Source organism: Macaca fascicularis, chromosome 8 (assembly GCF_037993035.2).
Source record: "Macaca fascicularis isolate 582-1 chromosome 8, T2T-MFA8v1.1".
Taxonomy (NCBI): domain Eukaryota; kingdom Metazoa; phylum Chordata; class Mammalia; order Primates; family Cercopithecidae; genus Macaca; species Macaca fascicularis.
The window spans coordinates 83,642,830-83,659,334 of NC_088382.1; the positions used below are offsets into that span (position 1 = coordinate 83,642,830).

Genomic DNA, 16,505 nt, shown 5'->3' on the forward strand with positions numbered 1-16,505 from the left:
GATTTTTTTTGTTTTGTTTGGAGATGGAGTCTCCCTCTGTCGCCAGGCTGGAATGCAGTGGCACGATCTCGGCTCACTGCAACCTCCACCTTCCAGGTTCAAGCAATCCTTCTGCCTCAGCCTGCCAAATAGCTGGGACTACAGGTGCACACCACCATGCCCAGCTAATTTTTGCATTTTTAGTATGGGTTTCACCATGTTGGCCAGGCTAGTCTCCAACTCCTGACCTCAAGTGACCTGTCTGCCTTGGCCTCCCAAAGTGCTGGGATTACAGGCATGAGCCACCATGCCCAGTTGTGGATTTCAGAGTTTTGATGGAGATGGGCCATCCCTCCTAATACCTATGATAGAAATGTCAAGCTTCTTTCACACTGTAAGATCCTTTTTGATGAGCCCCAAAATAACCTTCCTCTCTCATCTTCTGCTGTAATCCCCCATATATCGACACATAAAACTACAAGAGCCTATCCTCACAAACGTGAGGAGGCCAAGTCCTTTCACACCTTGCCCTATACTTTTCACATAAACTCTTTTTGTCCTTTAAGGCCCAGTTCTACCAGTTCAAGTAAGTTTTTCTTTGCCCCCTTAGAGTATTCTAAATTGGTTGCTTTCCCTTTTGCTCCCAAGGCATACAATTCACACTTCAGTTAATTGTGTGTACAGTTGCATATGCCAAAAATCATGGAGTCTTCCTTGACTCCTCCTTCAGTCATACTCCAAATTAATCCATTAGTAAATCCTGTTCATTCAAACTTTAAAACAGATCCAAAACATGACCACTTTCCAAAACGTCCACTGCTACCCTTCTGGTGCAAGTCACCATCATCTCTCACCTGGGTTACTTTAATGGCCTATCTGATCTCCTTGCACCTTTATGCCCTGAACAGTTTATATGCCAGACTGTTCCTTTTAACTTTAAATAGGACTACATCGTTCCTCTGCTCAAAACCTTCCAAAGGCTTCCCCATCTCACTAAGAGTAAAGAGTCAAAATTCTTACAATGGGCTATAAATATCCTATACAATCCGTGATGACCCCTCCAGCCCAAATGATCTCTCTGACTAATACAGTTTGGATATTTGTCCCCTCCAAATCTCATGTTGAAATGTAACCCCCAATGTTGGAGGTGGGGCCTGGTGGGAGGTGTTTGGGTCACTCGGGGTGGGTGCCCTCATGAATGGCCTGGTGATGTCCTCAACAGTGAATGAGTTCTCGTGAGATCTGGTTGTTTGAAAATGTGTGGCACCTCGCCACTGACTCTTGCTCTCACTCTCGCCATGTGAGACACCTGCTCCCTCTTCACCTTCTGCCATGACAGTAAGCGTCTTGAGGCCATCAGCAGAAGCAGATGGTGGCACTATGCTTCTTGTACAGCCTGCAGAAATGTGAACCAATTAAACCTCTTTTCTTTATAAATTACCCAGCATCAGGTATTTCTTTATGGCAGTGCAAAAATGGCCTAATACACTGACCTCGGCCTTACACTCCCCTTCCTGTTTATACAACACTCCAGGGACCTGTCCTGCATATTCCAGATTTAGAGTCTTTGCATTTTGTCTTCACCTGTTCTTTCTCTCAACTCTTTCAAATGGTTTACTCCTGTACATCTTTCAGATCTCTCCTCCAATGTCACCTGCTCAGTGAAATCTTTCCCAACGACTCTATTCAGTATTTCAACACCCTTGTCTCCCCTTCTGTACTTTTCCCCCACCATCTTCCATACTATATGTATTTTACTCATTGCTTACTGTCTCTCCCCACAAGAATGCAAACTCCATGTAAGCAAGATTGTTGTTGCTGTTGCAGTTTTGGCCCTCATTGAATTACCAGCACCCGGCACAGTGTTTGTCCCATGATACATCCTCAAGAAATATGGAATGAATATTTACCTATCCAAATACTAAACAGATTATAAACTGTTTAAAGGCAGGCCCAATGCCTTTTAAATCTCTGTACTCTCTCCCCTCTCTCAAGAAACAGTATTTGATACACAATACATGCCCAATACATGTTGAATTAACCAAACATTTACCTGTATCCTAGCATAAGAAAACAGAATATGTATACAGAAAGATACTTTCTGTATGGCTGACAGTAAATGTACATTAGTGGCAAGCAGTGATGAAAAGATGCCTCATCTCTGTTTCCATATTAACTGACAAATTGTTTGTTGTTATTCTTTCTTTTAAGGCAAATGACTGAGCCAAACATATTTGATAGGTAATTTTTTCATTATAAGGCAGGACACAACATGAGACATAAAATATATCTGGTAGGAGGAAAAACACAACAAACCATAATGGTGTGTAACAGTCTTACCGATCTCATTTAAAGGTATAAAAGCAGTAATTTCACAATGAGATTGATCTATTCTAGAAATACTTTCCAAATTCTACTCTTGTAACTAGTGATAAACTCAGTACTGCTCATTGCATGGAAAGATGAAAGACTTCTTTTTCTTTCTTTTTTTTAGAGATAGGGTTGCCCTACGTTGCCCAGGCTGGTCTCAAACAGCAGGTGGCTGAAGTGATCCACCTGCCTTGGCCTTTCAAAGTGCCTAGATTACAGGCATGAGTACCATGCCCAGCCAGAAAGATGAGAGACTAATTTATCTAACAAGTGCTAATGCTACAGAGTTTCATCAAATAAAATTTTGGGGGAATTTTACTGCCCTAGAGGACTGGTTCCAGCCACTTTCCCAGGGCAGTGGATCTCTGGAGAGTTTCAGTTATTGGAAAAATCTTGAAGTCTATAAGCCCATCAAACACTGATGTTTGACTCCTTATAATTATGTTAAAACTATACAGATTATGTATAAATACCTTTTAAAAAATTTTGAAGTATTACTGGCCTAACAGTAGTGCTGCCATTTTCCCAATCAATGGATATTAGAATATACAACCTCTATGCCATGTGAGGGGCTACAGAATTAACTGATATTAAAAAGGAATCCTCACTGGGCATGCCTATGATACCAGTACTCTGACAGGCCGAGGCAGGCGGATCACTTGAGGATAGGAGTTCAAGACCAGCTGGACCAACATGGCGAAACCTTGTCTCTACTACCAAAAATACAAAAAAATTTAGCTGGGCATGGTGGTGCATACCTGTAGTTGCAGATACTCGGAGTGGCTGAGGCGGGAGGACGGTTTAAGCCCAGGAAGCAGAGGTTGCAGTGAGCAGAGATAGCACCACTGCACTCCAGCCTGGGCAACAGAGAGAGACTCTATCTCAAAAAAATAAAAACAAAATAACAAAATAAAAAACCCAAGCTAGGCATGGTGGCACATGGCTGTGTCCCTGCTACTCTGGAGGCTGAGGTGGAAGGATCATTTGAGCCCAGGAGTTGGAGGCTGCAGTGAGCTATGATTACACCACAGCACAGGCAGACGACAGAGGGAGACTCTGTCTCCACCCCACCCACCCCAACAAACAGTAAATTAAAAAAGGAATCCTTATATTTCAAAAAGAGCGAGAATAACTGGCTTAGAGCTTTCAAAAGTATCATTCATTCCACATATAATCTTTCACTTTCAGAGAGAAAATTACTACATATATAAATAGGCATTTTTTCCCATACTGGTACTCTCATCTAATTGGCAGTATGGCAAAGGAGGAAAGGAAACACTTGGGTTTGAGTCTTAATTGTTCTATAAACTAGGTATTAAAACGTGAACAAGGCACTTCACTTCTACAAGTTTCAATTTCTTCACATATAAAATGAGGATGAATCTACCTCCCCTAACCACTTCATTAAAAGATGTTAGAAGACAAAATCAGAATGGAAGTTAAATTATGAAGTACTATAGAAATATTACCATAAAGAATGCATGCAGGTGCAGAAAAAGTTATATTTGGATGTGACTACACAGGGACTTGAATGCCAGGCTAAAAACTTGATTCCACAGGAAATAAAGAAACATTAAGAGGTTTTACTGTGAGGGGGTGGGGAATTCTGGGGATGGTGGAGTGAGACTGTGTGTGTGTATATGTGGGGGGCGGTGGAGTGGGGGGGTGTCTGTGTATGTGTGTGTGTGTGCATGTGCATGTGCATGTGTGTGGTATGTAACCAATGAGATAACTGTGCCTTCAAAGAAATCTAATGGCACCATGAAAGGATGCATAGGAATCCAAAGAACTAAAAGCTACTGTAATAGTTCAATTAAAAGATAAAAACCTGGACTAGGCCAGGCATGGTGGCTCACACATGTAATCCCAGCACTTTGGGAGGCCAAGGAGGTGGGCTGATCACTTGAGCTCAGGAGCTCGAGACTAGTCTGGGCAATATGGCAAGACCCCATCTCTACAAAAAATACAAAAATTAGCTGGGTGTGGTGGCATGCACCTGTAGTCCCAGCTGCTTGGGAAGCTGATATGGGAGGATCACTTGAACCCAGGTGGCAGCGGTTGCAGTGAGCCAAGACTGCGCCACTGCACTCCAACCTGGGTGACAAAGTGAGACTCTGTCTCAAAAACAACAAAACAAAAACAAACAAACAAAAAACCACACTACAGCACTGACATTAAGAAAAGAGTGGGCTACCTTTCAAATGTAGGAAGGAGGGGTGTGGAAAAGAGAAAAACTGAACACAAAATAGATAGGTGGACAGTAACCCAGGATAAAGAAAAACAAAATGTGCTTTGTTATTGGAAAGGTCAAATTTAGTTGTGTTAAATTTGAGATGTCTGGAGGTACTCAAGTATTTCAACAACGGTATGAAATTAAGCCTTAAAAAAAGAGGTGTTCCCAGAGCTGTAGATCTGAGTTAGCTGCTTAAAGTGATTGAAGGTGAAAGAAGAGTGAGAAGAGTAACACAGTGCTGAATAAAGAACCTGGATAACACCAATGTTAGAAGAGCAGGTAGAAATAAAATCAGGGAAGGAGGATAAAATGAATTTGAAGTAGGATGATAGGGAGAATTTACAACAAATGCTTAACTTACAGAAATATTAAAGAAGAAATTCAACATAATGTTTAAGTTTGATATTTGATTTAGAATTCAATATTAAGGAAAGAGTTTAGAGAACACGTTTTTGACTTGGTTTCATGCTTATAGAAATATTATTTTCCTCTGGTGAAAAATTGGTAAGTTCCCAGAGTAAGCCTTCCCCCAATATCTCCCTAGTCAAAAGCTTCTGAGTTGGTGTGAAATATTCTTCCTTCCCATACCATCAATGAACTTAGATGAATGTAGACAAATAGGCTGATTGACGAAAACAGACTGAGATCCAGTGGTCTCCACACATTTATAGTCAGAAATGATGCTGACCAGCCAGAAAACAACAGAAGTGATGACAATCTTCTGGAGAGAAGATATTTGTTTTGACTTTTTGTTATAGTCTACAAATGCTTACTATAGACATCCAGAGGTGGTCACAACAGCATAATCCCTTTCACTTTAATTTTTATGAAAATGATAAAAATAAGTCCTAAAAGTCTTAGTAGTTTTCTGCTCACATGAAAATTTTAGAACTTAAGGAGTCAGTATCCATTTAAATCTATGCTTTAAAACAATTACCTCTTTACTTATAGCATGATACAGTAACTGACTTCTATCTCTTCTCTTACATAACTAACAAAAGATTAAGCTGTGTTTGGTATATTGTTTAAAGTGGCAATGAAATAAGATTTTCCCCCAAATAGTACACTTCAGCACCTACAAGCTAAATTTTCAGTATCTGGGAAATATTTCAGGTATATGGTTCTATTTTACAGAATAGCTCATTTGCTAGCAATACTAGAAAGAGTTGGCATTACGTCTTATCACTTTAGCCAACGGATCTTACAAGCCTCAATTTTAAAAATGAAGTGCTTTGTTACAATAATTCTCTGAAGAATAAGTAATTATAGTAACTCATTTACTTATATTACCAAGCCAGAAACCTGGAAGTCATCCTACAGTCTTCCTTTCTCTAATCTCTGATTAATCATTTACCATAGTTAAACAGCTCTCAAAAAACATTCCTCAACCACCATTATCCCTTGTCTAAGTATTAAGTTATTAACTAAACTGACTGGGCATCAAATTATAATAAACAGACTTTGGGCCAATGTTTAGATATTTAACATCTGGTGATGTACTCTGCCATTCCAGTACTAAAAGGCTGCAAAGACAGCATGTCAATGCAAAATCAAAGTACTCCTTCCAACAGAGAACTTTTCTCTTCACCATGTGATTCTATCATCTGACCTAGGAGAGGCGCCTCCAGTTATTCCAAAATGCCAACTTCTCCAATGGCCTAGAGCAGTGGTCCCCAATCTTTTTGGCACAAGGGACCGGTTTGGTGGAAGACAATTTTTCCACGGATGGGGCTGGGGGTTGGATGATGGTTTTGGGATGAAAGTGTTCCATCTCAGATCATCAGGCATTAGATTCTCATAAGGAGCGTACTACCTAGATCCCTCGCATGTGCAGTTCACAATAAGGCTTGTACTCCTATGCGAATCTGATGTCACTACTGATCTGACAGGAGGCGGAGCTCAGGCAGTAATGGTGCTCACCTCCTGTGTGGCCTGACTCCTAACAGGCCAGGGACCAGTACCAGTCCACAGCATAGGGGTTGGGGACCCCTGGCCTAGAGGCCTGGTTAGATTTCTATTCCCTTTTCTGCTAGTATTTATGGATAAGAAACAAACAATTTTAGACGCAAAATGCAGTAAAGACCTAATCCCAATATTAAGTGTAATGTTCATATCTTGATTATATTACGAACAAGGAAATAACAAATCCATCTACATACGTATAAATGATTTATATGTTTTTACTGAGTCAAACATCTCTGGCATTTAGCTATCTAAAAATACAAAAAAAAAAATTTAAAGCAAGGCAATTACCTGAGGAGAGTCAAAAGGATATCGACTACTAAATTTAAATAGAAGTTGAAATTTTTCCCCTTCATATAAGGTACCTGGTGCACCTTCCATGTCTACAATCCACCTAGAATAGAAAAGGCAAATTAAAAACTTAAGATACTGGGGTAAGGAGGAGAAAAGAGGACACCAAGTACTTCCTGTACACTAAGCACTGGGACAAGAGTTGTTTATGTGTAACAGCACATGCCAGCCTCCCAATAACTCTCTCACTGTTAATTCTCATGACCTTCTCTGACATTCAGGGGTGAAACCACCAGATCAAGGTCAGACAGCTAGCAAAAGATAGGTCTAAAAAAGCCAACAAAATAAAAACCCAAGGCCAGGCGCGGTGGCTCACGCCTGTAATCCCAGAACTTTGGGAGGCTGAGGCAGGTGGATCACGAGGTCAGAGGTTTGAGACCAGCCTGACCAATATGGTGAAACTGGTCTCTACTAAAAATACAAAAATTAGCTGGGCATGGTGGCGTGCACCTGTAATCCCAGCTACTCAGGAGACTGAGGCAGGAGAATCACTTGAACCCGGGAGGCAGAGGTTGCAGTGAGTCAAGATCATGCCACTGCACTCCAGCCTGGGCTACAGAGCAAGACTGTCCCAAAATAAACAAACAAATCTCAAACTAAGGTGTGCTGACACCCAAGCCTGTACTCTTCCTAATTGATTTACATTACCTTATTTTTTCAAAGTACCATTTCTACAATGCTGACATTAAGTATTCTATACATAACATCAAACTAATCAACTGTCTTTCTGATTATTACTGGTGGAAGCCATGGAGAAACCCGTATAGACAATGACTACAGAGAACCGTAGCTGTCAGATTTATTTTTCTCATCAACATTCTAGAAAAGATTAACAGGGTAAGGGGAGCTAAATTGACATCATTCCACTTACTTTGACGATTAAGCAAGGCTTTGTACTGCCTTTTCTTTATCTCTCACTATGTTTCAATTGTTTAATAAAGCCCATTTCTATGGCATCTATGCAAGCCTACTTTGTTTTAATATGTAACAATCATAAACATAAATGTGTTATTTATAGTGTATACACTATTTCTTGTTATTTTCTTTAAGATGGGGGAAAGAATAAGGGATAATGACAGCAAAGATAACAGGGCAGCATTAGAAGCAAAAGTGAATTGAAGTCATTAACAATGTGTTCCTAATTATAGCTCTGTCACTTATAATTATTGTACACCTAGGCAATTCTCTTGAACTTTTCAGGTATTAAACTTTCTTGTACTTAAAATACAAGAAAACAAAAGAAAGAAAGGAAACACAGTGTTGGGATTCTAGTCATTACCACGCATACGATGAACTTAGGATTATGTAAACTAATAAATGTACCTATTCTCTAAAAGAAATCAGCTACAGTATACAGACTCTTAAGAGCATGGCTATTCATTTTAAGAATGCATGCTGAGTACCATACATGGTAATAAAAGATACGACCACAGACCCAAGAGACAACATTTTATAGTGAAATTAAACAGTTATAACTGAAATTATACTGAAGTGGCAGTTACAGTTAATCTTAACTCGTTGTGTGAGCAAGTTATGTTCTCTCTCCAGTTTTAACTACCTCAATAATAAAACAGAAGATAATCACCTTATAGTGTTGTTGGAGATAAACGACCCTACATAAGTAAAAAACCTAGCACATTCCTGACTCAGAGTCAATACATGGTAAATTAAATGCAATGCAAAAGCTGCATACAAAACAAAAAACTATCTCTTTATATATTAGGTCCTTCTTAATCTTTGAAATTCCTTTCTTGATTTTCCACCCACATCTACTAGGCAGAGTAATATTCCCAGGAAAAATGGTGGTCTTTCGTTCTGTTTATATGGCAATTTGAGGACACACAACATAAATTTACATGTGACCTATGCAAACAAGCACAACTTTTAAAAATAAAGAGCTAACCAAGTATCTCATCAATCCTCGTAATATCTGCATGACATGCAGATACTACATGAGGTCAAAGACAACATAACTGTCAACATTGTGCATGGTACTTTCTTTTTTTTTTCTTGGTACAGAGTTTTGCTCTTGTTGCCCAGGCTGGAGTGCAATCGCGCAATCTCGGCTCACCGCAACCTCCACCTCCTGGGTTCAAGTGATTCTCCTGCCTCAGCCTCCCAAGTAGCTGGGATTACAGACATGTACCACCATGCCCGGCTAATTTTTTGTATTTTTAGTAGAGGGGGTGGTTCTCCATGTTGTTCAGGCTGGTCTCGAACTCTTGAACTCAGGTGATCTGCCTGCCTCAGCCTCCCAAAGTGTTGGGATTACAGGTGTGAACCGCTGCGCCTGGCCTGTGCATGGTACTTTCTAATAACCCTTTTTTTTTTGAGACAAGGTATCACTCTGTCACCCAGGCTGGAGAACTGTGGTGCAATCAGGGCTCACTGCAGCCTTGACTTCCTGGGCTCAAGCGACTCCCACCTCAGACTCCCAGGTAGCTGGGACCACAGGTACACACCACCACGTCCAGCCAACTTAAAAAAAAATTTTTTTTTTTACTAGAGATGGGATCTCCCTATGTTGTCCAGCTCGTCTTGAACTCCTGGGCTCAAGGGATCCTCCCACCCCACCTCAGCCTCCCAAAGCATTGAGATTACAGGCATGAGCCACCATGCCAGGCCTAATGAGATTTTATTAGTTAAAAAAGTAAGATATGTTCATTGTAGAAACTTCAGAAAAGTAGAAATAAAAATCACCCAGTGACAACCACTGTTAAAGTTTTTGGGGGTATATTTCATTCTAGTCATTTTGCTGTTTCCTATACCATCAAAGCCTATACAAAATGGCAGCCGAGTAGCTACATTTTGTGCACTTAAATTATATCAATTTAAACCATCAGGGTTTATGATTCCAATCACAAGCATATGCCCCAGAGTAAGGATGCGATGAGACTATACGTGTTGTTCTCTCAATTAGTCTCAGTTCTTCAACACCTGTGAGTACCTAGTACTCTAATTCTAACGTTTAAGCATTAGAATTTTTTTATTCTTCACACACCATGGTTGTTAAAGACACAATCATCTATTCCACTCTGGAGGAAAAACTGGCTTTAGTGGATTTATTAATAAAGAGGATACATACCAATAAGGTCTTCTTAAAGGATTTTTCAAAGGTAATTATAACTATACAAAATTTTTACCTTACATGCTGACTATAGACTATAATTCAAGTGATGCCATTTCACTGCACTGCCTTGACAAACCTTTTCCATATTATTGACATTTACACTATTCCCAAATTATCCCTAGAATTAGTAATGTTGAAATTAGTATAGTTGGTTCTAAGTCTTTTTCTAGATCGTTACTTAGGATGGTGTGTGGTGGGTCAAACAGGATAGTGTTCGTATTTTTTAAGGTCTCAATATATGCTACCAAATTTCTTCCAGAAAACTAAAAAAAAATTTTTTTGTGGGTACAGAGTAGGTGTATATATCTATGGGGCACATGAGATATTTTGATACAAGCACACAATGCATAATAATTGCACCTGGGTAAATGAGGTATCCATCACCTCAAGCAGTTATCCTTTCTGTTACAATCCAATTATACTTTAACTATTTGAAAATGCACAATAAATTACTGTTGACTATAGTCACCCTGTTGTGCTCTCAAATACCAGATCTTCTTCATTCTACTTTTTGTGCCCATCAGAAAGCTTCTTAATGTGCTTTCATCATCATCCTCTTCATGGATCTTCCACATCCATATCTACATCTCATATACTCTTAACAATCTGATTCTTTATAAGACTATTTTTATAGCCTAGAAGATGGCACAAAGGTAAAAATTTTACGGTTCATTTACAATAAATTAAAAGAAAAATTCTTACCTGACCAGTATCTCGATATGATAGGATTTACTCTACAATAAAGGTATTGTTGCTTTGGCTGTTATAATTTGTGGTATAACTACCTGGTAATCTATTAAAGTGTTTCTATTTGTAAAAATTTAAAACGTTTCTTTAACTTTTTATAAATTATTATGTTGTGTGTTTTCCCCATCCTCCCAAAAAAATAAAGGATGAAAGAAGAAGTAATCTCATTATTATCAGTTTCCTTGAGAACTATAGGGACAGTTGTTATAGGATACTCTGAGGTAGATTAATAAAAGGAGAGAGGAAAAAGATTAAAATGGGATATAATCTGCATCAGGATGAAAAAAGAGTCAGTTTCATTTGTTTAACAATATGCAACAAATGCCACTCTAAATGTATGCTCCACTTTTGGTTGCTTTAGAACAAGAGTTTTATATTTTCTATATATGATATACACAAAAAATCAGTTTAGAATTCAACAATATTTTTAAGTGATTGTTGCAGAGTTAAAGAAGTGTATTACTTTTTTTTTTTTCAAAAGAGTCTATACATCCATTCGTAATATTCTTGTTCTTAAAGTTTTGACCCCTGTCTTAAGTACTGATACAAATGCCAAAGTCAAAGGTACCCAAAACTGTTCCTTCTGAAAGGGTAAGTTATATGAATTTTGGTCATTTTTACTCCCTGGACCTAGACTACACCAAATATATGAATTGGCTCATTTGTCCTACAAGCCGGTTTATAGTCAATTTTTATCTTACTGGCTACTTTTCCTTTTCTTTTTAGAGGTTCTTCTAAGTGGAGGATAAATTATTTTAGATTTCTCCACGATTTCAGAACATTTACCACTGTCTAACAAAATTATTAAACGACTGCTGAGAGTCACACTTTCACTTAGCTGCCCTTCTGTACAGGATGTAATTAATGTTTTTAGGGCATGGGATACCTCTTGACTATTACTCTCTTCATATGCCTAAATAGATACATATTTTTAATTTGATAAAACCTCATACCAAACAGTTCTTTAATATTATAGATGAGGATCACATCACAAAGTCAGTGCTACTCAGTTAAAACTTTTAAAAAATGTACCAAAGATAGTCTAAAAACAGCTTTATAAATTATGCAACCATGTTTATAACATAGTAACACAAAATTGATTATATATATAAATGCATAGAATAAGATCTGTTTACTGTATTTCCCTCTTGGTGAAAGAGAATAAAACGAAACATGAAAATAATTTTGTAGTTTTAAAAAGTGGGTGAACATTCATACATTATTGATAATAAAAGAAAGAGCACTTTAAAAATTAAATACTTACTGTGTAATTGAATTTTGAACACTTTTTTCATTTAAGGTCATCCCAGGAGGTGGGTCATTTTGCAAAGCCAACAGTTCTTTCTGTAGTCGTTTCTAGAAAAGAACATCAATAATAATTTGCCCTTTTTTTTGAGACTAGGTCTGTGTCACCCAGGTTGGAGTACGGTGGTGTGATCACAGCTCACCACATCCTCAAACTCCTGGGCTCAAGGAATCCTCCCACCTCAGCCTCCCAAGTAGCCTGAGACTACAGGCACACACCACAATGCCCAGCTAATTTTTTTTGGTAGAGATGGGGGTCTCACTTCACTGCTCGGGCTGATACTGAACACCTGGCCTCAAGCAATTCTCCCAACCTCAGCTTCCCAAAGTGCTGAGATTACAGGTGTGAGCTACCACACTCGGCCTGTACTTTTAAAAAAAAACCATAACATCCTTCTAGTTATCCTTGATAATATCCTTCTACAATCTGAAATCATTACATTTCCTCCAAGTGTTCATACCTTTCTCTTTACTAGCCCCTTATATATTCTATATACATATTGCTCAAAAGTTGAATAGCCTGTCCTATAATTCACAATCTACTGTCAAACTATTCCAACACTAGAGCTTCCAGGCTGCTGAACGTGTGGAGTTTCCTGGAGGGTGGCACACCTGGAAAGGACATGGAAGCTCCACATCCCTTCCCTGACGCATCTCTTCATCTGTATGCATTATAATATTCTTTCCTATAAACCAGTAAATACATCCATGACAGTAATAGCAGTTCTGGCAGCAGCCACCAGCGCCTCAAGAGCACAGCCAAACGGGTGGCTTTCCTGGATAATCCGGTGGAAGACCTAGAAGGCATGACAAAATTTAGGAAATTTTTTAAAAAGAAATTCAATGAAGAAAATATTTTGTTTTGGCTAGCATGTAAAGATTTCTTTTTTTAATGCAAGATAAGCAGATGCAGGAAAAGGCAAAGGAGGTCTACATGACCTTTCTTTCCAGTAAGGCCTCGTCACAAGTCAAAAAGAGGCAGTCTTCGCTCAACAAAAAGATTCTGGAAGAATCACATCCTCTGATGTTCCAGGAACTCCAGGACTGGATCTTCAATCTCACCAAGTACAACAGCTACAGTAGCTGCTTAAAGTTTGACTAGGTTTGTTGTTGTTTATTTTTTAAGAGACAGGGCCTCATTCTATCACTCGGGCAGGCATGTAGTGGCACAATCCTAGCTTACTGCAGCCTGGAACTTCTGGGCTCCAGCCATCCTTTTGTCTAAGTCTCCTGAGTAGCTAGGACTACAGGTGTGCAACACCACGCTTGGCTAATTTAAATTTTTTTTTTTTTTTTTTCGTAGAGACGGGGTCTCACTATGTTGCACAGGCTGGTCTTAAACTCCTGGTCAAGTGCTCCTTCCACCCTGACCTCTCAAAAGATTACAGATGTGAGCCACTGTACAGTCCTGATTTGCTTTTAAAATACAAGCAAACTGCAAAAGAGGAGAAAGTTCAGCCTGATGCTCAAACTACAGCTAGAAAAGCTTCTAGAATTTTTAACATGAGTTCCCAAAGACTGGCAGATTTATGAAGGAAAGAAAGTAGGCTGCATGTAGTGGCTCATGAATATAATCTCAGCACTTTGGGAGGGAGAGGCAGGAAAACTGCTTGAGCCCAGCAGTTTGAGATCAGCCTGGGTAACATAGTGAGACTCTCTCTCTACAAAAAAATAAAAAATTAGCCAGGTGTAGGGGCATGCACCAGCTACTTCAGAGGATAAGGTAGGAGGATCTTTTGAGTCCAGGAGGCCAAGGCTACAGTAAACTATAGTTGTACCACTGCACTACAGCCTAAGTTACAGTGAAATTCTGTCTCAAAAATAAAACAAAAATTAGAATAAAAAATCACAATCAAAAGAAGCAAAGAAACTTTCAGAGTTTATAATTGCCTTGTTATGTACAAAAACTGAAAGGTACAAAACTCTTCAATGGAATATGTGTATTTTATTAACTGCTTGACCAGTAAGTTTTGCATAATGGCTAATCTTAACATTAAAAAAAAAAAAAAAAAAAAAAGCTTTGAAGTTTTGGTTCACAAAACAAATCGATTTCTTCCACACTGGAAAAATTATTTCAACACTGATGCTGTAAAGTAGTTACGAAGAATAGGCAGTTACCTATCTAACATCAAGACGTCATAGCTTCTATATTGAGGTTATAGGTCGAGTAGCCATTATCTGAACTGCTTGTGACCAGAACTGTTTCGGATTTACTGGCTGAGCATCCCAAATCTAAAAAGCCAGAATCTGAAATGCTCCAATGAACATTACCTTTGAGTGTCACACTGCTACTCAAAATGCTTCAGATTTCGGAGCATTTCACATTTCAGATTGGGGATGCTCAACTTGGGTAAGGTCTTAATAGCTTGAGTTATAAGTGCTTAAAAGTTTTAGCAGTGCTTCCTTTGCTACTTTCTAATTATAAAAGCCATAGTTCGGCTGGGCGCGGTGGTTCACGACTATAATCCCAGCACTTTGGGAGGCCAAGGTGGGCAGATCGCAAGGTCAAGAGTTCGAGACCAGCCTGGCTGACATGGTGAAACCCTGTCTCTACTAAAAATACTAAAAAAATTGGACGGGCATGGTGGCGCATGCCTGTAGTCCCAGCTACTCAGGAGGTGGAGGCAGAAGAATTGCTTGAACCTGGGAGGTAGAGGTTGCAGTGAGCTGAGATTGCACCACTGTACTCCAGCCTGGGTGACACAGTGAGACTGCGTGTCAAAAAAAAAAAAAAAAGCCATAGTTCTCCATAATCCTTAAAGAATGTCATTTCACAGACAAGCTTTCCAGAGAAACTCTAAAAGTAACTCTTTATGCAAAAAGCCTTTCAAAAATTTTATGCTTTGTGACAAGAATGAAATCAGAAGAAAAAAGAAAAGAAAATATTAATAAAATTTTTTAAAGATTTTATAAAATTTTTGAAGTAATTTTAATACATAATCTACTATTCGTTTTCTTAAATAGGATCACCTGCACATAGTTTAATATTTCAAGGTTATTGTTAACATCATTTATAGTAGAACATCAAAATACAACGTATTATGATCTGAGATATGTTAAGGTTTTCTTCCTACATACTAGGTATCCTAAAATGGCTATGTATTTTGCATACTTATTTGTACAGCTTTGATTGTATACCTCTTCCCTTGTTATCAGTGGACATGCTTTTCCAGGGTACAAAAGGCAAAAACAAAAAAAACCAAAACACAGAAGTCCCTAATTTATGAATTTTAAAACCAAATATTATAATTGCATGCAAGATTATAAATTTTAAAACCAAATAATGTTATTAAAATTGCATGCAAGATTATAAAGATTCTTAATATGACTTTTTTTTTTTCTTCAGAGACAGGGTCTCATTATGTTGCCCAGGCTGGTGTACACAGGTGCAATCCCACTACTGATTGGCATGGGAGATTTGACCTGCTCTGTTTCTGACCTGGATCGTTCACCCGTCCTCCTGAGACATACCTGGTGGTCCCTTGCTCCCGGGAGGTCACCATATTGATGCCGAACTCCACGCGGACACCCAAACAGCATAGCGCACTACAGTCCAGAACTCCTGCCGCAGCTTTCCAAGTAGCTGGGACAACAGGCACCACCCACTGCACCCAGCATAAGTCTTTTCTCAAAGTGAAGAAGACGAGTATGGATATCTGTTCATTTCTTAAGAGTTCTCTGCTTAAAAATTGGTTTGTTTTTTTCTGGACAGTGAAATATTACTATCAGTAAGTAATGTTTCTAGGTCTTCAATTTATGACACTTAAAGTTAGCTTAGCCATCCAACACCACTACAGATAGAAAACTGTGTTGTGAATCACTGTAATGGACTTCAAATTTGCTTAATTTGTTTTGAATAAAGACAAATTTAAGCAAATTTCTATGTTAAAACAAGGTTTTAATTATTTTCTACTGATATTCACAAATGAGGGTTCTGTGATCACATACACTTTTTAAAAAACTGGGTCAAACAAAGAAGAACTGGCTTCTTCAACAAAACTTTTCATATACTAACTTGTACAGTGATTGTCCAAAGGGAAGATGACATAAAGAGGTTCCCCAAAATAGCTGGGCACAGTGATGCATGCCTGTAGTCCCAGCTACTCAAGGGGCTGAGGCAGGAGAATCGTTTGAGTCTAGTAGTTGGAGTCCAGCCTGGACAACACAGCAAGAACTTGTCTCTAATAAAACTAAACAAGGCGAGGCACGGTGGCTCAAGCCTGTAATTCCAGCACTTTGGGAGGTCAATGAGCACGTAATGCCTGAGGTCAGGAGTTCAAGTCCAGTCTGGGCAACATGGCAAAATCCCGTCTCTACCACAAATACAAAAATTAGCCAGGAGTGGTAGCATGCGCCTGTAATCCCAGCTACTCGGGAGGCTAAGGCACAAGAATAGCTTGAAACCGGGAGGCGGAGGTTGCAGTAAGC

The 16,505-nt window shown here is 38.9% G+C and overlaps 1 protein-coding gene across 17 annotated transcripts in view; it reads right to left on the reverse strand.

Moving 5' to 3' along the window:
• The window catches only part of UBE2W (ubiquitin conjugating enzyme E2 W), a 75,577-nt gene that overhangs the window by 21,854 nt on the left and 37,218 nt on the right, over positions 1 to 16,505 (reverse strand). For 7 of the 17 annotated variants that reach the window (XM_073999028.1, XM_073999022.1, XM_073999024.1 and 4 more), the window contains 2 exons: positions 12,037 to 12,128; positions 6,836 to 6,938 (listed from right to left, as the gene is read on the reverse strand). In XM_073999028.1, coding sequence (XP_073855129.1) covers positions 6,836 to 6,938; positions 12,037 to 12,077 — 144 coding nt within the window. In that variant the 5' untranslated portion in view covers positions 12,078 to 12,128. Of the gene's footprint in view, positions 1 to 3,107; positions 3,207 to 6,835; positions 6,939 to 12,036; positions 12,129 to 12,689; positions 12,875 to 16,505 lie in introns of all 17 variants that reach the window. The other 10 variants (XM_073999029.1, XM_073999025.1, XM_073999026.1 and 7 more) reach the window with 4 other exon arrangements.